At 39.3% G+C, this 24,205-nt stretch overlaps 1 protein-coding gene across 5 annotated transcripts in view; it reads right to left on the bottom strand.

The window, feature by feature from the left end:
* Window positions 1-24,205, bottom strand: part of MCCC1 (methylcrotonoyl-CoA carboxylase 1) — a 63,356-nt gene that overhangs the window by 10,856 nt on the left and 28,295 nt on the right. For all 5 annotated transcript variants that reach the window (XM_029214763.1, XM_029214765.1, XM_029214764.1 and 2 more), the window contains 7 exons: window positions 22,005-22,116; window positions 20,368-20,449; window positions 12,414-12,541; window positions 9,152-9,335; window positions 6,815-6,924; window positions 5,165-5,381; window positions 3,005-3,091 (listed from right to left, as the gene is read on the bottom strand). In XM_029214763.1, the coding sequence (XP_029070596.1) occupies window positions 3,005-3,091; window positions 5,165-5,381; window positions 6,815-6,924; window positions 9,152-9,335; window positions 12,414-12,541; window positions 20,368-20,449; window positions 22,005-22,116 (920 nt within the window). The remainder of the gene's footprint in view (window positions 1-3,004; window positions 3,092-5,164; window positions 5,382-6,814; window positions 6,925-9,151; window positions 9,336-12,413; window positions 12,542-20,367; window positions 20,450-22,004; window positions 22,117-24,205) is intronic.

Raw genomic sequence — 24,205 nt, 5'->3', positions numbered from 1 at the left:
CCCAAGGGTCACAGACAAGAGGGGAGCGGAATTCAACCCATACAGTCTGACTCCAGGGCTTGCATTATTAACCACTATACCATCCGTCTTGCCAACATATACACTTCTCCTTTGCCAAATGGTAAATTTCTTACATCTTTTTTTCTCCTCTTTACATTACTCAGAATATCTGTTTTTTCAAAAACTTTGTACTGAATGTATGAATGAATGAAACTTTCCCCATATATCTTACCAGTATCTTTAAACTTTCTTATAAGAAAATACATCCAATTATGCCAGATCAGTTTTCTTTCAATTTATAAGATATGAAAAGTATTTAACTGACATGAATGCCGAATGAATCATAGTAAAGGACTTCCCTGGTGGCTCAGTGGTTAAGAATCTGCCTGCCAATGCAGGAGACACGGGTTTGATTGCTGGTCCGGGAAGATCCCACATGCCGCAGAGCACCTAAGCCTGTGCGCCACAACTACTGAGCCTGCGCTCTAGAGCCCAGGAGCTACAATTACTGAGCCCACGCACCGTAGAGTCTGCACGCTGCAACTACTGAGCCCACGCACCACAACTACCGAAGCCTCTGCGCTCTAGGGCCCAAGTGCCGCGAATACTGAGTCCACATGCTGCAACTACTGAAGCCCGCACACCTAGAGCCCATGCTCTGCAACAAGAGAAGTCACCGCAATGAGAAGCCCACGCACCACAACGAAGAGTAGCCCCTGCTCGCCGCAACTAGAGAAAGCCTGTGCGCAGCAACGAAGACCCAATGCAGCCAAAAATAAAAAAAATAAATTTTTTAAAAATTAAAAAATCATAGTAAAGACATTGCCAGGAAAACTCTAAATTCTTTTATATATTATAGGGTAATTGAATTTGTTCCTCCCTCCTCTAGGTATCTCTTGACCCCCACAAGAGAACCTTAAACATCTTCTTATAAATTTAATATATGTTTAATATCCTCTTACATACTTAATAAAGTATATAAGTTTAGCATGGTGCAGTGTTAGGTAAGCACAGGTACCCTGGAGCATGGGTTCAAATTCTGGCTCCACCAATTAGTTTTGGTGTGACTTCAAGAAAACTATTAATCTCTCTAAGACATGGTTCTCAATTTATAAAGTTGACACTAATAATAACACTGATCTCATTGGCCTATTCTGAAAATGCAAATGAAATAATCCATGGAACGTGCTTAACAAAGTGTCTGATATATACCAAACACTCAATAAATCTTAGCCATTATTATTGAGGGTAGGGCAGGGTTCTGTGAAACATGGCCATAGTAACAAAGGAAGATTATTTTTCAAGCCCTGAATATTTAAAATGCTGGGTCGTTCTTACTGAGATCATTAGGAGTTGGTTCTACTTTAGATTCACAAATGCTTCTGGGCTCTTAGACTTCCTCTTTGGAGCACTCTCTTATTCAACCATGGTCACTACTGATTATATTAGAGACTCACCATAACATTCTGAAAGCTATTATATTCAGACCTGGGTTATTGTTGAAAAATACTACCAAAAGGATGTAGTGAACAGCATGCATATTGGCTTTTCAATTATATATTTATTTACTTTAAAAATTAAAAAGGCAAAATCCCCAAAAATGCAGCATAATTCAAAACACTGCTCAGAGCCATAGTGAAGATCCATGCCAAATAACACAGTTGGCTCATCTGAATTACAATCACACATGTGATTTTTCTGTTTAATTTAGGTTGAAGAGGTCACTGAAACTTTGCTGCTGATACTTGTGTTCAGCATAGAGGATTCTAGAGTAAGATATTCCCAGATTTTGGAGGCTGTTTTTTAGGACGAAATGAATAAATACACCGGTATAAAATGGATAGGTTGACCATTTGCAGAATGCTACTTTATAAGGGATGTTTGCAAACTTTCTTTCCATGTACTCAAGGCACTTAGGGCAATGACCATCTAGGTTCAGAATGAAAAAATACCTAAAGAGCTATAACCCAATCAACTTCTGTGAACAAAGAATCTTTTAGTAAATGACTGGATATCTACACAGCGTTGAGGCACAGAAAATCTCACTCTGTCTGGGGCAGAGGGTGCTGTGATGAGCTGGCAGGAGCATTCTGTTCTACCTGGTAGGCACATTCTGATAATGGAGTTATCACAGTTCATTGACACCTCACATTTAAGGTCATCCAGTCCTCCCAGCCCTGACTCTGTACATCTGGCTTGCCAGGCAAACTGTCCTGCAGCAAGAGGGATACAGCCACCTGGTATCACAGGATTCTGGTTCCTCTGGTACACTGTTCCAGCCATAAGTTTATAAACCACCTTCTGGTTTAGGTGTCAGCCCTTCCTGACTTAAGTTACAATAAATCAGGCCCCCTCCTGAGCCTATTCAAATTAGTTTGCAATCAAAACTCAATTTTCCACTGGAAAAGTGGTGAAAATAGCACAGGGGCCAAGGTCAAAAAGACTGGATATCAATCTTGGCTCTGCCACTTACTAGCCTTGAGTAAGTTTTACTGCACCTCCCATGCCTAAGTTTCACCACCAATAGGTGGGTAAAACAGTGACTCCCCTTCATTAACGCTGCCTGAGCATTGGGCAATCCTTCTTCCCTGGAGTAGTTTTGGTTATTGTTTTTCTTCTTTAAAAGTCATACATGCTCACTGAAGAAAAACTGCAAAGCAAAGAAAGTACAAAGAAGAGGCGGAAAAAAGACTGCTTCAAATCCCACCATCCAACGGTAATCTCACTAATGTTTTGTCATATTTCATTTGTCATTTTGCTATGTACGTTTTATGACATATTTTAAAAATATTTACCAAATATAGAAAAAGTGTAAAAAAAAAAAGTCATTAACTCTACCACCCAGAGCCAATCAATTCTATTATTTTAGCATGCTTCCTTCCAATGTTTAGGCTAGGGATCTTAAAAAATGTAATTGATAGTGGCCAGACTGAATCCTTTTTTTTCAGGTAAATATGCTATATTTCTACAAAGCACATTCCTCTTTTAATAAAACATTACTTACTGTTTTTACCATCCCTAAGAGTCATGCTTCTGGTATAACAGATATTCAGTCTTCTTCCACTGCTGGATACAAAAGGAGAGTATTGATCTAGAAAAAATTTAAAATTCAACAACAAATTAATGAACATCAAGCTTACTAACAAAAGAAAATGTAGAGGTCCTATATCAGCAGCTCAAATGTGTTTTCTTTGTTCTATTCATTGCTTTAAATTTATTTTAAAAAAAGCTTTTTTAAAAGCTATTTTCTTCTTTTTAAAATATTTATTTATTTATTTTTGCCTGCCTTGGGTCTTAGTGGTGGCACGTGGGATCCTTCGTTGTGGCACGTGGGCTTCTCTCTAGCTGTGGCACGTGGGCTCCAAAGTGCGCGGGCTCAGTAGTTGTGGCTCGTGGGCTCCAGAGTACATAGGTTCTGTAGTTGCAGTATGTGGGCTCTCTAGTTGTGGCGCGTGGGCTCAGTAGTTGCAGTGCGTGGGCTTAGTTGCCCCGTGGCATGTGGGATCTTAGTCCCCTGACCAGGGATCGAACCCATATCCCCGAATTGGAAGGCAGATTCTTAACCACTGGACGACCAGGGAAGCCCTCTCATTGCTTTAAATTTAAATTAGACACTTTCATTTACGGCTCAGGAAATTTTATATGAAAAATATCCCAGTTTCTCTTGAAAATCAGAATATTTGCAGCCTCAATTCTCATCCTCTGGTTACATAAACTGCACAGTGGTCACTTTTTTGACAGGACAAATGCATTCCAGGTCACCCAAATCCTCACCACTCGCTATTTTTCTTTTACCTTGCCTCTTTTACTACTCTTCTCTGTTACTGGTCCGCCCCAGACATTTGTGTGTTCACCCTCTGTTAGACAATATCCAGGAGCTACAGAGTAGCTAAATTGAAGCAATTTATTCTGAAACTCCTCACTGTGCTGGTTATAAATTTTAAAAAGGAAAGTGAGAGTAAGAGGACACTCCATTCTAAAAATGCTAAGTCCAGGCTTAGGAATACCAGATGGGGTATAGTTAGATGCATTTATTTAATGTAAAAGGACCAAATGAGGACAGAGCACAAATCTCCAAATATAGTTTTATATTTTAAGCTTTCAATGTAACCTTCTTGAATGAATCTAGAAATTAAAGATCCCAATAACAGGATCCTATAATAATAATCCTAATAATAATGAAGGGATAAATGGATTCAAATTTTTTTTTCTGTTTGCTCCAAAGATCAGAGACAGCCTGAGGAAACATTATGGAGCAAATTTGGGAGAGCTCAGATTTTGCCAATTTAGAGGGAAGAACTTCTTAACGGAGAACTGACTGAAACTGTAATTAACTAACGCATTTTCATTATGAGTTTCCAGCTTCCTGAGGTGTTAGGAGGCTGGGCAACAACTCAGCAGGGATGCTGAAGCAGGGATGCACGCATGTGGCAGCCAGGATGAATCTCTCATAGGCGACCCCCCCCGCACCCCCCCCGTGCCCAGATTCTATGATACAATGAAGTACCTAGGTGTCTAGCTAGTCAGAAATTTGATCACAGAATAGAAAAGTAGAGGAGGAACTAACTCAACAATAAATCATGGGTAACCCAAGGGAATCAGCATCTCTGGCGCTCTGTCTTTAGTCTCCAGGACCAAGGAAGTTGCTGCAGGTACAGAGGATACAACAAAGTAGGCCACAAGGAGTGGTGAATAAAAGAAGTTGGAAGGAAATGAAAAATAAATTAAAAAAAAAAAAAGTTGGAAGGGATATCAGCATGGGATGCGGGGAGAACTTGTGTTTGCTTGAAAATAATTCCTTCTTTACATTACGCTGTTAGGTGATAAGTTAAGTTATATTTAATGGGTTAAAGGGTGTTGATGGGCGCATCCATGTTATGTGAGGAGCTCTACTTCACACTAAAAAACACTTTAGCAGAGGAACGTGTCAATCACTGACAGAAGAAAAGGGAGGTAGGAGTGGCATAAAGAAAGAAAAGCGGGAGTTCCCTGGTGGCCTAGTGGTTAGGATTCTGGGCGTTCACTACTGTGGCCTGGGTTCAATCCCTGGTTGGGAACTGAGATCTCATAAGCCGTGTGGCACAGCCAAAAAAAAAAAAAAAGCATGTTCAATGATTATTCATAAAATCTTGATAAGCAGAAGAAAGAGAAAAGCATTCCATACCTTGTGTCTGGATTTTGAAAACATCAGTCATAGCTTTCTCCTTGAGGATGAGCCCCAGAGCTGCCTGGCATAAAAATTCTTTGGCTGTGGTCTTCCGATGGGGCAACAGTTCTTTGCGGTGCTGAGGGATGAAATCAGTGTGCACGTTCCCAGCTTCAAACTCTGGGTGGCCAGACAGTTTGAGGAGGAAGTCAATGTTGGTGTTCAGCCCAACAATCTAAGGGGAAAAAAAAAGCCGATGTCCCCAGTGAGTGGGGAAAACAACATATTCAGAAAAACATTTCTATGGCATCTGCTCTTTCTACTAAGTATTTTCTACTATGAATAACCCTCAGAAAGAACAAAATAAAACGAAAAAACCCACTTCACCATCACTATACATCTGCACACAACACTATGTGATTTACTGTGATGAAGACAATGTAGGAAATGGCGCTGGGGAGGCAGTGTGGAGATGTTTAACTGACTCAGATTAGGGGAGCAAGTAAACGCTAAGAAACTTAATACTTGCAAGATATCGAGGACTTGCCGCTCAGAACACACCCATGAAATAGGAAAACCGCAGAGTAAGATTGCTGCACTGGGGATGGGTAGGATTATACGACCCGAAAAGAGCTTCCTTCCAACACTAAAATCCAACTTTGACACACTGATATAAAAATTTAAAAAGGTATAAAATTAACCCAAATCCACCCAATAAATAGGATCCCAGGCAAAACTGCTATCTGAGCCTTGGGTTCATTCATTCATTCACTCATTCATCCATTCATTCATTTATTTTATAGCCATTTACTGAGTGCCTTTTAGGTGCCAGGCCCTGACCTGGATACTGTGGACACAGTGAGGAACAAAACACAGTGAGGAACAAAACACAGTCCTTGCCTCCACATTCAAGGGACACATGACAGCAATATCTATAAACAAATATCTAATATAATGGCAGGTGATATGAAGAAAAAGAAGGCTGGCTAAAGGAAGAGAGAATGCAAAGGGTTCTGTGGGGTGGCCTGGAGGACTCTGAGGGTCGCAGTGAGCAGGGCTCAGGATGGTGAGGAGGCAGTCATGTGGGGGAAGAATATTCTGGAAGGGAGAACGGGAACACATGGCTCCATGCTGGGGTGTCTAAGGAGTAGCAAAGAGGCCAGTGTGGGTGGAGCCACAGAAAAAGGAAGTTTGATCAAATTCACGATATATAATAATTTGAATATCATGGGTTAATAAGAAGTCCTTCTATGAAGCTAAATCAATGTGGTACGGGACTTACTGCACCAAGAAAATGAATGGCTACAGAAAAGCAACAAACTCTTTTAAATGGATAAGACTGAACATAATTATCTTCCTTCACAGAAAATAACACCAGACTATAGGCCACACGCGTGTCGTGGCCTCATCTACAGGATGAATAGAAATTTCATACTGAGGTTAACACTGATGCTAATAGTTTTAGTCTTGCAATCTTTCTTTTCTAGCTGAAATTAAGAAATCCTCAAACTCTATTCTGACCCATGGGAAATTCTCCCATGTGAAATTATTCTGTTAGTGACATATGGGTAATTGGAGGAAATAAACTGACAAGGACAAAGTTGACCAAGCTTGGCTGTAGAGATGCAGAGAACAACAGGGCCACTGACACAGCCCCAGGTCACTCACACTGTACTGTCGAAGGCTGTACTGCAGTTTCGTCAAGGCTGCCTGGCGATCTGCAGCCCACACAACCAGCTTTGCAATCATGGGGTCATAATGCACTGAAACTTCATCTCCTGAAATTGAAAAACCACAGTAACCAAAGTTAAAGAGAGAAAATATGATAAGTAAGACATTCTCCTGGGGCTTTACGTACATTTCACACTTAATCCTCACAAACTCCTGCACCACAGATATCCTTACCACCATTTTATTCATTAGGAACTGAGGCTCACCGGGGTTTAAAAACAGAAGCTGTTAAGGAGGGTGTGGCCATCCAAGAGCACCACGACCCAAATAGTCATTCAATGACACACAGGCTGGTTTTCCTCATCTTATCTTCATCTGAACCTTCTTTTCCCTTCTCATTTTAGGAAGTCAGTACAAACTCCCTCTACCCTATCATATCACAATCACTTCTGTCTTTGGCATTTCCTTCCCTCCACCCCCTCAGTTTCCTCATCAGAAAAAAAGGACAATAATTCCTCTATCCTATATGCTTGTTGGGAGGATTGACAATCAAGTGTCAAATGCCATACCTGGCAGAGCTGATAAACAAATAGCAGCTGTCATTACTGTGACCAGAGTCTCAGAGAACAAGATTGTGAACCATGCACATCTCACTGGTTAGAATGGTTCAAGACAAAAGGATGTGGTGTATTACACAGAATACTGTTCTAGGACCTTTTTGTGATTTTGACAGGCCACTGGACCCCTCTGAACCCCAGAGTCTTCATCTGTAGAATCAAGGGGTTAGATCACACTTCCTTATCCACCCATCCATCCACCCACCCACCTACCAACACATATTGAACATACCTTCTAGGTCTAGGGTTGAGCAAAGTCCTGCAATTATAACATAGAAGACACAGTCCCTCTCTTAAGACTCTTATAGTCTAATGGAGAAGCTAGACAACGAGTAATAGATCATCATAAGATAATATAAAAGGGCAATGCCCAAGGAATACACAAGGGACTCAGGGAACACAAAAGAGGAGGGTTGGGGAAATCTTCCTAGCCTAGATTATCCTCCTCAGTGCCAGGATGTGAATCTGGGAGTCTGTTTTAGAATTCTCTCTGTTATCCTTTGAGCACCTTTATTAAAGTATATTGCAAGCTTTGCTTGCCTCACAGATTCCTTTTTCCTATTGCAAGTTCCCTCTTCTCTCTATGATGTGCCGCTGATATGAAAAAATTTACTGACTACCAAATCTTGCCGTGGGTTAGCCAGAACTCTCAAAATGCTGCCAGTTTATCATTAAGAAGTCCTCGTTCATTTTGGCTTTCCAGACCCTATAGAATTTGCTTTCATTCTGTATCTCCAGCCATATCTCCAACTACTCACTATCCTGAACCCTTTTCTCCAGCCACATATTTTCTCACAGTTCTTCAAACACATCTTTAGTTAAATCCTCTTTTCTGTACCTTTCTGTATGCTGTTAAATCTGCCTACTCAAATTCACTCCAGACTTCCTCTTAGAAGCGTGTCCTGATTATACCAGCCTAACATAACCTGTTATTCCGAGAATTGCTGTATTTTATCACTCACCATCTGTATAACTTCTCTGGCAACTAAAGTTAAGGTGGCAGTAGACAGTGGTGGCTCAGAGCATAAAACCTGGAGCCAGAATGACTGGGTCTGAATCTTGGCTCCAAGGGTGACCTTGGACAAGTCACTTCTCTGTGCCCTGGCTTCCTCATCTGGAAAATGGGAGTGATAATAACATCTATTCATAGGGTAGTTCTCATAGTTAAAGGAGCCCAGGTAGAAAAATCACCTAGAACAGTGCCTGTACATAGTAAGTACTAAATAACTGTTATGACCATCGTTATTAATCATATGTGAATCGTGATAGTTCTTGCACTGTCATTTTTTTTCTTTTCTTTCTTTTATTTATTACTGTTTAGCTTGCACTAAATTTATTTATTAATTTTTCAGCTTGACTTTCAGTACCTTGAAGGCAGAGTGTCTTGGACATAGCAGTTATCAGTCACCTTAAATTATATTTGGAACTAGGCAAAGTAAAAAATATAAAACAGTACCCACAAAATATTTGTGGCTTAGGCTTCACTAAGTGCTGCTGCATTTCAAAAAAGAGAGTAGTACTGCTTAAAAATACTCGTTATTCTTTAAAAATGACTATTCCAGAAGGAAAAGTAAAGATTACAGAGAAATCAATTAAATCCTTTATTTTTAAAGCACACTAGATATATCCACAAGACATAGGGAAAAGACCCCATACAAAACCAATAATGTACTAACAATTTTTAAACACTGAGACTTTTTGCTTTATTTCACTTTACCTTGCCGTACTCCAGTTTCAATCCTAGTGGCAAGGTCTGCTCGAGGGGTGGAGAGATGCACTAATGGTCCAGCCCCTGGCATGAAGTTATTGTTAGGATCTTCTGCATATATTCTAGCTTCAAAGGCATGGCCTCGCAGAGTCATCTCTTCCTGGCTCAAAGGAATCTTCTCTCCTGCTGCAATCTGGTAAAAGAAGAGTATGTGCTTCTTATGAATATCCACCTTCTAGCAGCTATGAGACTCAGTCGACGGTCTTATCCTTTTCTACGTAAAATGTACATCAGGACTTTATAATGAAGCCAAATAAAAACTCTTATTTTATCCACCTACTCGAGTATTGGGCAAAAACAAAAGTAGATTAAAAAACAGATGCAGCTTGAAAATACTGTACTAATTACAATGGGTTTCTAGAATTTTTAAACAGAGAAAACAGGCAAACCAATGACTAAATCACAAATATAAGTATCAGTGCTTTTTCAATATAATGAAAACTGAAATTTCTTACTGGCAAGATATTCTCAGTTTTCATTTAAAACATTAGCACTCAGTTACCAAATCAAGCTTTTTTATAGTAAATTATTAGTTGGTGTTTAGGACTATTTTCACAGCTATGCCTAAAGCGTGGCATTAGTCATCTTTGTCATCTTCATCACCAAGTGATCAAGCAAAACAAACAGGGGAACATGATGTTTTTAAAATTTTGTTATGTTTATTGCAAGATACCAGATTATAAACAGGATGATCAGCATTGTTTACCACTACTGTAATTATTATTATTTTGGCTCTTATATACTAATACAACAAATCTCTCTCTTCAACTAATATAACTTGGAAAAGGCTATTGGAGGGCACACTGTCACTCTCTTCTCTCTTCCCTTAAGTTTTCCTCCAAGATGAGAAAATGACAAACTGAGATGGCAAAAGATACAGGGAAAAACTCTAACTTAGTAGCGCACTGAACTAGACAGGTAAGTGTAAAACAAGCAAAGGTCTCACCTCTTTAAATCTGTAGATAAGAAAAATCAGGAACCACAACAGTGAAAATGAAAGGAAAATGGACTAAATTGAATGGCTTCATGCCATGGTGTTTGGAACCAAAGACTCTGCAGCCGTATTGCCTGGGTTCAAATTTTGTCTCTATACTTATTCTGTTCTGGGCATACTCATATTCTGGGTAAGTTTCTGTAACCTCTTAATGCTTCAGAGAAAAATGCCTGACATAAAGTAAGCACTATGTAAGTGTTAGCTATTATTATTTCATTCTTATCCTTTATAATAAAATACTCTTTAATGTTCTAATAAAGAATTCTATTTCAAAAAAAATAGAATTCTATTTGTTTTAGTATAAAAAAGGAAAAGAATGACCATATGTCCGTATTCTAAGATGTGATCTTATTGCTGACTATATAGCGCAATCTCAACCTGGCTATCTTTGCCTATCTGTTTTCCTCAGAAGTTGGCTTCTATATGGGCCCAGAAGAGACTAACCCAACCATGCCTCTGGGTACTTAGAAATTTGTACCATCTGAGTTCTCTGGGGCTTAGACATTGACTCTTTGGAAGCCCTGGACCTTGGATATTTCACCAGCGTCTCCTGAAACCACTAACCATCTGAACCTGCAGCCTGGGAGCTCACATCATTGCACCCTTGCTCTAGGAAGCTGGTGACTCCAGAGACAGGTCCTGGAGCTTGAACTCTTGCCTCACCACATGGAGAGGCCCCTTGTTTTACCTCTGTTTGGAAGCCAGGCTCCAAAGTACCTTGAACACTGAAAACAGGGTCCAATGGCATCCCTAAGTTCTAGAAACCCTCCCCGGATGATAAGAGCCTATTTTTCTTTCTAAAGCTCTTACAGTTTCTTGACTTGCAGAAATAAATGTCTGCTGGTCCCCCTAATGTCCAAAAGCTTTCTCCTCTTTAATCCTTGGAAACCCTTTATCCTTCATGATTTCAAAATTCTGGACTCTCGTGGTTACCGCTTCAGAAAAAAATATTCTTTTCCCTGAATTCTGGAAACATAAGCACTCTTTCCAAAAGTTTCTAAACCCGCGACAGTTTTCCTGACACTTACTAACACTTACTAGCCTGATGTGCCTGGTTTTCATTAGCTCCCAATGCCCAGAAGGCCCAGAAGAATCTTATGGCTTAATTAAAACCACCAATCATCCCCAATGAACCAGCAAAAGGAATGTTATATTATTGTCCACAGAAGTTCTGCAAAGACAAAATTATCAAAATAATCACGACTTTAGCATCACAACGTTGAAAAAATAATTTCGTTTCAGGATATATAAAGAACCAAGAATCCTACAGAGATCAAGAATATTCATACTCCTTAAAAACATTTTTTATATTAAACAACAGGTTGTAAAAATCTACTGTTTTCAATAAAGAGAACAAAACAGACTAAGTTATTATCATTAATATTTGAAGGAATAAGCTTGTAGAACTCAGATTCAGGCCAGTGAAGAACAGCTGTAGACTTAAGACTTCAGTAAAATTCAGTAGATGTGTCACAGAAATGTTAAAGTGCTTTAAAATTTTCTAAACATTTACTCTGAACGGCTACATTTATCCCTTCATGGGCCATCAACAGTCTGTCAGCACTTGCACGTGGACCCCTCTGTTAATCTAGACCCTTCCCTTGGCTCTTCATTCCCATCTTTTCCTTAGCTTATTTCACCTTGGCTAGCATCTGTCCTGCCTCTAAAATCTCATGATGGCCTGGACCTGAATGATGTGGTCTCAGGGCACAAGGCTTTGTGTTGAGACAGTGGTCACAAGCAAGCCTCAGTGACAGCAGTTCGCGTGCTGGCTGCCCCATGTCTAAGGGGGAAAGATGGTAAGTGACAGATTAGGAATCTGAGTCCATAAAGTGCATCAAATGTAATGCCACCTTTAACCTCCCATTTTCCTATCCTCATGACAACCACTAAGAATTGAACCCTTGTCCAAAGCAATGCCTCCTTTTAAGAGGTTTTAAGAAGGGAATGTATTCTCGACACTGATTTTTTTTTTTTTTCCCCCCGGTACGCGGGCGCGGGCCCCTCACTGTTGTGGCCTCTCCCGTTGTGGAGCACAGGCTCCGGACGCGCAGGCTCAGCGGCCATGGCTCACGGGCTCAGCCGCTCTGCGGCATGTGGGATCTTCCCGGACCAGGGCACGAACCCGTGTCCCCTGCATCGGCAGGCGGACTCTCAACCACTGCGCCACCAGGGAAGTCCCTCGACACTGATTTTTAACAGAAAAATTACTCCCACCCTAAGCTGCCATTCCACCAAGTCAGTTCCTGTGATCATCTCAGTAACAGGATGTTCCACTTGCAGCCTTGTATTCATCTCCATGAAGTAGAAATTGTGCTTTGAGTCCATAATAAACTCCACGGTTCCTAAATACAAAATACAGTGGGTCACATTTCAACAGTATATAATCAGTAGGAATCAAAATCTTTCTTGATAGATTGTATCAAGTTTTACAGCTGCCTTCATTCAATGGTAAACATTTTGCATTTCATGAAGAAAACATCTCACATTTAGCAGCAGCAAATGATTCTCAATCAAAAATATGGAGCCACATGAAATTTAACAATAGAAAAGTATATTTGGGGTTTCAAGCAAATGGTAAGCCCAGGTTATGAATCAGTCTCAACTGTTGTAGCAGTTAGAACATGGTTGGACCATGTGTTACTGCTTCTGTGTACCAAGATCCCTGGAAACCTCACTGTGACATCCCATCTCACTCTAACTCTGTGGAGGAAAACACAACATTTTTTTCTCCTGACTGTGTGCTTTGGAAGTGTCTTTAAAAGTCCTTTTTCTAGTGACCCACTGGGAGATTACTTAGTAACTAAACACTATGTTAATGTCTTACCTAGTGACATTCTATTAAGTACTACACTTCCCCCAACTTTATTAAGGTATAATTCCAGACAGTAAAATTTATCTATTTTAAATATTGTGTGCTGAGTTTCAGCAATTGAATACAGTCATATAACCACCACCACAATGAAAATACAACATACTTCCATCATCCAAAACATTCCCTTGTTCCCTTTGTAGTCAGTCCCTTCCCCAGGCCCCAGCTCCAGGCAATCACTGGTCTGCTTTCTATCACAGTTTTTTTCTAGAATGTCACATAAATGAAATCATATAGTATACAGTCTTTTGTGTTTGAATTTTTTTCACTTAGCCAAAGGCTAATTCCATATAATTTAAAACTTGCTTTTCAAACTGTGGATCACAACCTATTAGTGGATTGTAAAAATTTAGTGAAGACTTCCAGTTTCTGGCCCAGCATGGAAGGAACTTAGAAGTTGCCATTCCATTCTGACAGCAAGAAAATGCTGAATAAGATGAAAAATCAACAACCCTTCTTAGATGCATCACAGACATGAGGTTACAAGGCAAACCGCTGCCCCCCAAATTAGAGAGACAGAAAGGTGAAAACAGAGATTCACAACTTATTGGAACAGAAACCCATGAGCAAAAACCTCTGTGGGAACACATACTGGAGAAGGAAAACCTGGACTGTAATTGACAAATTGCTGGAGGCTCAGTGTGGACAGTTCCAAGAGTTAAAAACTCCAGGGGGGACCAAGTTATAGGGAGCTCCGAACACTTTTATAAGTTTTACCTCCAGAAGCTCTACCAGGTCCTCACAGTGAACATTGGAGGAAAAACCCCTTGAGTTCCCAGCAGTGGGAGGGGAAAACGAACCATATGAAGTATGCCAGAGTTCTGTTCTTCTGAACAAGATTCGTCCTTAAGAGAAACTATTTTATTACAGCCTAAACTATTGGGATTTTATCAGGGCCTAATTAATGTAATTGAGGGAAGAGAAATACACAACTCCAGCCATTCTGTCCCACATAAGGGAATAAATAAAAAACAAATAAACAAAAACCAACTGAAAAACACTGATGAAGTTCACAGTTCAGAGCACAAGCTCACCAAAAGACTTAGACTAAATCACAGGTCTATAGAACATTTCACCTTCCCTGTACCTAACACTACACTACTAAAGACCTATTTACCACAGTTCCTTTACCTGGTACCTCAACGTCTGGCTATCAAGAACAAATTACATGGCATCCTAAGAGGCAAAAAACACAGTTTAGAGAGACTGAAAAAGCATCCTAACCAGACTCAGATATGATAGAATTATAATTATCATAATTATCTGATAGAATTATCAGAACAAGAATTAAAAAACCCTTTAATTAATATGTTAAGGGTTTTAATGGAAAAAGTACACAACACGTAAGAACAGTTAAATATAAGTAGACATGGGAATTTTTTTTTTTTTTTTTTGCGGTACGCGGGCCTCTCACTGTCGTGGCCTCTCCCAATGCGGAGCACAGGCTCCAGACGCGCAGGCTTAGCGGCCATGGCTCACGGGCCCAGCCGCTCCGCGGTACGTGGGATCTTCCCGGACCGGGACACGAACCCGTGTCCCCTGCATCGGCAGGTGGACTCTCAACCACTGCGCCACCAGGGAAGCCCAGACATGGAAATTTTAAGAAAGAAAAAAAAAATTCTACAGATCAAACATACCATAAGAGAAATGAAGAATGCCTTTGATGGACTTACCAGTAGATTGCACACAGCCAAGGAAAAAATCTCTGAGCTTGAGGATATGACAACAGAAACTTCCAAAATTAAAATCAAAGAGAAAAAAGACTGCAAAAAAACAGAACAGAATATCCAAGAACTGTGGAGAACTAGAAAAGGCGTAACATATGCATAATGGGAATACCATTAGATAAGTAAAGAAAGGAACAAAAGCAGTATCTGAAGCAATAATGACTAAAAATTAATGTTGGACACTGAATCACCGATACAGGGAGGTCAGAGAACACAAAGCAGGATAAATGCCAGAAAAACTACACCTAGGCAAACTAACCTATAATACCATTTTCAAAGTACAGAAAATCAAAAATCCTGAAAGAACCCAAGGAAAAAAAACACACCTTACTTATAAAGGAGAAAAGATAAGAATTACATCTGACTTCTCCTCAGAAACCATGCAACCAAGGACAGCAGAGTGAACTATTTAAAGTGTTGTCTAAAAAAACCATCAAGGGCTTCCCTGGTGGCACAGTGGTTAAGAATCCGCCTGCCGGGCTTCCCTGGTGGCGCAGTGGTTGAGAGTCCGCCTGCCGATGCAGGGGACACGGGTTCGTGCCCTGGTCTGGGAAGATCCCACAAGCCACGGAGCGGCTGCGTCCATGAGCCATGGCCGCTGAGCCTGCGCATCCGGAGCCTGTGCTCCTCAACGGAAGAATCCGCCTGCCAATGCAGGGGACACGGGTTCGAGCCCTGGTCCGGGAAGATCCCACATGCCGCGGAGCAACTAAGCCCATGCGCCACAACTACTGAGCCTGCACTCTAGAGCCAGCAAGCCACAACTACTGAAGCCTGCGTGCTTAGAGCCCGTGCTCCGCAACGAGAAGCCACCACAATGAGAAGCCCGCGCACCGCAACGAAGAGTAGCCCCTGCTCGCCACAACTAGAGAAAGCCCATGTGCAGCAACGAAGACCCAACACAGCCAAAAATAAATAAATAAATAAATAAATGAATAAATAAATTTCAAAAATCTATCAAGAAAGTCAGCCAAGTATATAAAAAAAATCATCAACCTATAATTCTGTATCTTGTTAAGTTATCCTTCCAAAGTGAAGGAGAAATAAAGACTATCTTAGATAAACAAAAATTGAGAGAATTTATTGGCAGTAGACTTGCCCTGCAAGAAATGTTAAAAGAAGTTCTTCATAGAGAAGGAAATGAAATAGGGTCAATAATCCAAGACATAACAATATTTAATGTTTACGCATCTGAAAACAGGGCATCAAAATACATCAGGTAAAAACTAAGAACTGCAAGAATAAATAGATGAATCCACTAATCAATTGGAGACTTTAATACCCCTCTATTAGAAATGGATAAACCCAGCAGGCAGAATATTAGTAAGGACATAGATGAACTCAATAGCACAGTCAATAAAATGGAATAATTGACATCTATAGACTAATTCATCCAACAACATCAGATTACATACTGTCATACTTGCATGGAACAATCACCATGACAGAACACGTTCAGGGCCATAAAGAAAGACCTTAACACATTTAAAAGAACAGATAACATATAATGTCTGCTCTCAGACCACAATTAAACTAAAAGTCAATAAATTGAACTAGAAATCATAACAGAAATATAGCTGGAAAAAATCCCCAAATACTTGCAGATTAAACAACACACTACTAAATAACACGTGTCAAAGAAGAAATCTCAAAAGAAATCTAAAAATTGTTTAAACTAGATGAAAATGAGGATACAACTTTTCAAAATTTGTGAGATGCACAGAAAGCAGTACTTAGATGGCAAAGCATAGCATTGAATCCATATATTTGAAGAGAAGAAAGATCTAAAATTAATCTAAGCTTCTATTTTAGGAAACTAAAAAAGGAAAAGCAAATTAATTCCAAGGTAAACAGAAGAAAATAAATAATAGAGTAGAAATTCATGAAACTGAAGACAGAAAATAGAAAAAAAAATCAATAAAACCAAAAGTTGGTTCTTTGAAAAGATCAATAAAAGTGATAAGCCTCTAGACAGGCTATCTAAGAAAAAAAGAGGACAGAAATTACTAATATCAGACATGAAGGAAGGAACATCACTACAGACCTTATGAACATTAAAAGGATAATAAAGGAATATTATTAACAACATTATGCTCACAAATTTAATAACCTAGATGAAATGGGCCAATTCCTTGAAAGACACAATCTGCCAAAACTCACACAAGCAAAAAACAGACAGTTTAAATAGGCCTATATCTATTAAAGAGATTGATAAATCATTAATAACCTTCAAAACAGAAAGCAGCAGGCCCAGATTGGTTCACTGGTAAATTCCACCAAACACTGAAGGCAGAATTTATACCAATTTTCTACAATCTCTTCCAGAACACAGAGTTTTTCCTAACTCATTCTATGAGGCCAGCATTACCTTAATACCAAAACCAAAGATGTTACAAGAAAACTACAGACCAATATCTCTTAAGAACACTGATGAAGTAATCCTCAGGAAAATATTAGCAAATCAAATCCAACAATGTATAAAAATCCCACCATGACCAGGTAGGATTTATCCCAGGTATGCAAGGCTGGTTCAACATTAGAAAATCAGTTAATGTAATCTATCACATCAACAGGCTAAAGAAAAACCATGTGATCATATCAATAAATGCAGAAAAAGCATTTGATGAAATCTAGTACCCAATTATAATAAAAACTCTCAACAAACTAGGAACAGAGGGGAACTTCCTCAATTTGATAAAGAAGATTTACAAAAACCTACGGCTACCATCATACTTAATGGTGAGAAACTAGAAGCCTTCCCCCTAAGATCAGAAATAAGGCAAGGATGTCCACTCTCACCACTCCTTTTCAACATCATACCAGAAGTCCTATCTAATACAGTAAGACAAGAAAAGGAAATAAATGGTATATAGATTGGGAAAGAAGAAATAAAACTGACTGTTCACAGATGACTTGACCATCTTTATAAAAAATTCAAAAAAGTTGACAAAAAAACCTCCTGGAACTAATAAGTGACCATATCACAGTTGCAGGATACAAGGTTAATATACAAAAGTCAATTGTTTTCCGACATACCAGCACACAAGTTGAATTTGAAACTAAAAACACAATACTATTTACATTAGCACACTCCCCCATGAAATAGGTATAAATCTAACAGAATATGTATAAGATCTACATGAGGAAACTATAAAGTTCTGGTAAAAGAAGTCAAAGAAGAATTAAATAAATGGAGAAATATTCCATGTTCATGGGTAGGAAGACTCAACATTGTCAAGACGTCAGTTCTTCCCAACTTGTTATATAGAATCAATGCAACCCCAATCAAAATCCCAGCAAGTTATTTTGTGGATATCAGAAAACTGATTCTAACGGTTATACGGAGAGGCAAGAGACCCGAATAACCAACTCAGTCTGACAAAATGACAAAATGGGAAGACTGACACTATCTGAATTCAAGACTTACTATAAAGCTACAGTAATCAAAACAGTGAAGTACCAGTGAGAGAACAAATAGATCAGTGTAACAGAATAGAGAGTCCAGAAATAGACCCACATAAATATAGACAACTGACCTTTGACAAAGGAGCAAAGGCAATACAATGGAGAAAAAACAGTCTTTTCAAGAAACGGTGCTGGAACAACTGGGCAACTACATGCAAAAAAAATCTCAACACAGACCTTACAAAAATTAACTCAAAATGGTTCAAAGACCTAAATGTAAAACACAAAACCATAAAACTCCTAGAAGACGACACAGGAAAAAACCTAGTTGACCTTGAGCATGGTGATGTCCTTTTAGATACAACAGCAAAGGCATGATCCATGAAAAAAAATAATTGATAAACTGGACTTCACTAAAATTAAAAACTTCTGCTTGGCGAAAGACAATGTCAACAGAATGCAAAAACTAGCCACAGACTGAGAGAAAATATTTGCAAAAGGTACATCTGATGAAGGACTGTTATCTAATATATAAAGAAACCTTAAAGCTCGAAAATAAGAAAGCAAACAACCCAATTAAAAAATGGGCAGGGCTTCCCTGGTGGCACAGTGGTTGAGAATCTGCCTGCCAATGCAAGGGACACGGGTTTGAGCCCTGGTCTGGGAAGATCCCACATGCTGCGGAGCAACTAGGCCCGTGAGCCACAACTACTGAGTCTGCGCGTCTGGAGCCTGTGCTCCGCAACAAGAGAGGCCGCAACAGCGAGAGGCCCGCGCACGGCGGTGAAGAGGGGCCCCCGCTCGCTGCAACTAGAGAAAGCCCTCGCACAGAAACGAAGACCCAACACAGCCAAAAATAAATAAATAAATTAATTAATTAAAAAAAAAATATGGGCAAAGACCTGAAGAGACAGCTCACCAAAGACATACAGATGGCAAGTAAGCATATGAGAAGATGCTCCATATCATATGTTATCAGGAAAATGCAAATTAAAACACTGAGATACCGCTACACACCTTTTGGAAGGGCCAAAATCCAAAACACTGACAACACCAAGTGCTGGCGAGGATGTGAAGCAACAGGAGCTCTCATTAATTGCTGGTGGGAATGCAAAATGGTACAGCCACTTTGGAACAGTTTAGCAGCTTCTTACAAAACTAAACATACGCTTACCATGTGATCCAGCAATCACACTCCTGGGTATTTTCCCAAATGAACTGAAGCTGTGTCTACACAAAACCCTGTACACAGATGTTTATAGTAGCTTTATTTATAATTACCAAACTTGGATGTCCTTCAGTAGGTCAGAAGATAAGTAAACTGTGGTACGTCCAGACAATGGAATATTATTCAACACTAAACAGAAATGAGCTATCAAGCCATGAAAAGATATGGAGGAAACTTAAATACATATTACTAAGTGAAAGAAGCCATCCTGAAAAGGCTATACACTGTATGATTCCAACTATGTAACATTTTAGAAAAGACAAAACTATAGAAGCAATAAAAAGATCAGTGGTTGTCAGGGGTTGGAGGCAGGGAGGAATGAAGAGCATATTTACGGCACTGAGACTATTCTGTAAGATATTACAATGGTGGATACATGTTGGACACGTGTCATTATATATTTCTCCAAACTCACAGAATGTACAACATCAAGAGCGAACCCTAATGTAAACTATGGACTCTGGGTGATAATGATGTGTCCATGTAGGTTCATCAGTTGTAACAAAAGCACTGCTCTGGTGCAGGATGTCGACAGTGGGGGAGGCTATGTTGCCGGGGGACAGGGGGTGTGGGAACTCTTTGAACTTGCCGCTCAATTGTGCTGTGAACCTAAAACTGCTCTAAAACATTTAAGTTTACTAATTTTGAAAAATGCAAAAATATCATTTTAGCGATTTTATTTCAAAATAGGATAGAAAATATCCAATAGCATTATACAGAATTAGGCTAAGTACTGTTTAGTGACGTTTCTCCCCCACTATACATGTATATAAACATAAACACGTTTACATCCTGGTTCTCAACGTAAAATGTACTTCTTAATGTGGATATAGTCAAAAAAGTTTGAAAGCCAATGATTTCAAAGCTGTATGTTTCGTTTGCCTTTCAAAACACAAATGAATTTTCCTCCTCCTCTGTTAGAAGCCAATCGTGACATACCTGCGCCAACATAATTTACAGCTTTAGCGGCTCTGACCGCAGCTTCTCCGAGCTTTTTTCTTACTTCAGGTTTAATACCAGGCTATGAAAAGATATTTGAAATAAATTTCCTTTAGTACTTTGTTCTACTCGAAGTTTCCATTAAGATTCAATAGTACATTTCTAGGTATCAAATATTGCATTAAAGAGATAAGGATAACTATCTAACGTTGTACATTTCAGCATGAAATACTGTCTTATACCACAGTTCAACTGTCCCTATACCAAAGTTTAATGATTCTGTTAGTAATTTCTATGAATTGCAGATATTACTTAGCATAATGACTTATCTCTGTCCCTTGTACCTACAAAATGACTATCTTTTCTTTTCTTTTTCTTTTGGCCGTGCTGTGCGGCTTGCAGGATCTTAGATCCCCAACCAGGGATGGAACCCAGGCCCACAACAGTGAAAGCACTTAGTCCTAACCACCGGACTGCCACAGAATTCCCCAAAATAACTCTCATGATCATATGTCCACTTAAAATTACATATATCAATACAAAAACTTTGAATCTCTATTTGTTTCAAGATGATAAAGCAATCTAGGTCATATGCCCAATAATTATCTTGGAATAATGGTAAATGTTGAGATTACAAGTTAATAAGAAAGGTTCAGGGATTTCCCTGGCGGTCCAGTGGTTAAGATTTCGCACTTCCATTGCAGGGGGCGCAGGGAAATAAGATCCCATGTGCCATGCATGGCGCGGCCAAAAAAAAAAAAGGTTCATAAAATGTATATCAATAAGTAGGCAAAGCCTTTTAACACTGTTAAATAGCTCTCTACAGATTTTTATTTAAGCAATCACTGCTTGAAAATAAGGCTTTATTGAAATTATTGTTGACATTTACTTCAGACGGTATAATATACTCTGCAATAGAAACTGAATTTTGAATACAGTATGAGAATAACTAACTGATTAATAAGAAACCTTAGATCTCTGACCTTTTAGAAATACATATTGAAAAAAACATGCATATAACTTTGGACAAGAGGCCTACGGCAGTAGCAGATTCCAAAGAAATGTGAATCTGAAAATAGGTAATCCTAGGAGTAGGCCTTGACCCGGGTGACGACCTGAGTCAATCAAGAGGTAGACTCAGATGTAAACAATTATAAGGGGGCAAAAGTGGCCAAATAAGAGCAAATCCAAATCTCTCCTCTATACAGCATAACCTTCAAGTTCGGAAGATGACTAATATAGGAACATCTGAAATACCAGTTAAAAGAATGTTCTTCATAAAAAATACATTCAATGAACAAGACCATTCCATTCCTCAAACACGCTAGTTAATTACAATTTAAAATCTGCATGGAAATGGTAGCTGTTCACTGTAAGTCAGATACTACTTGGATCAGAGCAGATTTTCCCAGATACCACCCGGAAGGATCATGGTCTTAGTGCGCCCTCAGTATGGCAGCCCCAGAATATCAACCCTTCCTCATCCCCAACACTGCAGTGAGGCTGTATTACTACTGGGGAATGGTTGTTCAGCAGGACTTTGGGGGAATACTATCTTCACAGATTTCTGACCCAAAAGTCAGTGACTGAGATTTACAATATACAGAAGTTGACAAATTTCTTTACAAGATCCTTACCCCTGGGGCCTCCTCAATGATCTTCTGATGTCTCCTCTGTACACTACAGTCTCTTTCAAACAAGTACACAGCATTGCCATGGTGGTCACCAAACACCTGGACTTCCACATGCCTATTTAAAAACCCAATGAGAAGTTTCCATTTGTAGGTTGAACATTCAAGAAAAAAAAATTATATATATGAAATGAGTGAGAAAAAAGACAGAAAACACTGGAGACCATATTTATGACCTCACAGTAGGGGCAAGTCACAAGTACAAACTGCCAAGGAAAAGACTGATAAATCTGAATACATCAGAATTACAAGTTACAGTCACAATTCATGTATCCTCAAAAAGTCAATGAAAACATATTTTTATGATCAGGGGATTTTAAAAAAGCAACTCTTACAGTCAGATTTTATAAACTAGGGCAGGCTGGAAATTATAATGGCTCATCCATAGAAAGGTTAAGAAATAAATTTATATGGATCATTCGTTTTTTAAGAATATACTAACATTAAATCATAAAAAACAAGATAAGGAACTTTAATGTTGAGTGTAAAATAGTAAAATTATCAGAAATCATATTAAGAGTAAATGCAGGACTTCCCTGGTGGCACAGTGGTTAAGAATCTGCCTGCCAATGCAGGGGACATGGGTTTGAGCCCTGGTCCAGGCAGATCCCACATGCCGCGGAGCAACTAAGCCCATGCGCCACAACTACTGAGCCTGCGCTCTAGAGCCCGTGCGCCACAACTACTGAGCCCTCATGCCACAACTACTGAAGCCCGTGTGCCCAGAGCCCGTGCTCCACAACAAGAGAAGCCACTGCAATGAGAAGCCTGCGCACCGCAACTAGAGAAAAGCCCGTGTGCAGCAACGAACACCCAACACAGCCAAAAATAAATAAATAAATAACTTAATTTTTTTAAAAAAGAGAAAGAGTAAATGCACATAACACTTAAGAAAATAAGGGTAACACAGACCATTTGGTGAACATGAAAGCATTCTTCTCAGGAGATTCATTTTGATATGTTCACACTGTAGATCACCTCACACATTCACCACCATAATACAGAAATGAGTGACCAGCAAACATTTTTTTCTGTTGAGTTTTTTTTTTTTTTGAAGATGTTGGGGGTAGGAGTTTATTAATTAATTTATTTATTTTTGCTGTGTTGGGTCTTCGTTTCTGTGCGAGGGCTTCCTCTAGTTGTGGCAAGCGGGGGCCACTCTTCATTGCGGTGCGCAGGTCTCTCACTATCGCGGCCTCTCTTGTTGCGGAGCACAGGCTCCAGACGCGCAGGCTCAGTAGTTGTGGCTCACGGGCCCAGCCGCTCCGTGGTATGTGGGATCTTCCCGGACCGGGGCACGAACCCATGTCCCCTGCATCGGCAGGCGGACTCTCAACCACTGCGCCACCAGGGAAGCCCTCTGTTGAGTTTTTAAAATAAAAATTGTCAAACATAGAAGAAATTTAAAAAAAAACCCATAAAGTCTTATAAATGTACTATTTCAGCACAGTGGCTCATTTCTCTTCCTTTCTGTTTACCTCATGAAACACTTCATTAAACCACTTGGAAGAATTTCTTTTCTTGATATATCATTTCTACTGAATGTTCCATTTAAAAATTTCCCAACTTGTCCAACATATTCTCTTGACAAAATAATAGGAGCTGACTTCTTCCTTTTGGATGTGCTTCCTCGATCTTTCCTCCTATTTTTACTTACCCTTAAGCTACTAACACCAAACACATTCTTGCTATTATTATTTTGAATAAACTTATCTGTGAGATCAATTAAGAATAAGAAAACCAAGAGATTTTATTTTGCCTTTGTTTATTCTTTCTCAATCACTCTTCCTTTCTTTAAAGAGATCCAAGTTTCTGACCTGCATCATTTTCCTTCTCCCTGAAGAACTTAACCATTTCTTGTAAAGCAGGTCTACTGGTGACAAAATCCCTCAATTTTTGCTTGTCTGAGGAAGTCCTTATTTCTCCTTCAAGTGTGAAGGATAATTTCACCGGACACAGAATTTATAGGTTGATTTTTTTTCTTTCAACCCTTTATAAATATTTTACTCCACTCTATTCTTTTTTTTTGCTTGAAAATATGCAGTGTTTATTTCAACAGTCCACTCTATTCTTAAGTCTGATGTATTTCTTTTTTTTTTAAATTTGTTCACGACCCACTATTCTTCTTCTTTTTTTTTTTTTTTTTT

The sequence above is a fragment of the Monodon monoceros genome, unplaced genomic scaffold (assembly GCF_005190385.1).
Source record: "Monodon monoceros isolate NGI ecotype Baffin Bay Population unplaced genomic scaffold, NGI_Narwhal_1 Super_Scaffold_11, whole genome shotgun sequence".
Lineage (NCBI taxonomy): Eukaryota > Metazoa > Chordata > Mammalia > Artiodactyla > Monodontidae > Monodon > Monodon monoceros.
The sequence above is the reverse complement of the archived record's forward strand: the minus strand, read 5'-3'. Positions and strand labels throughout refer to the sequence as shown.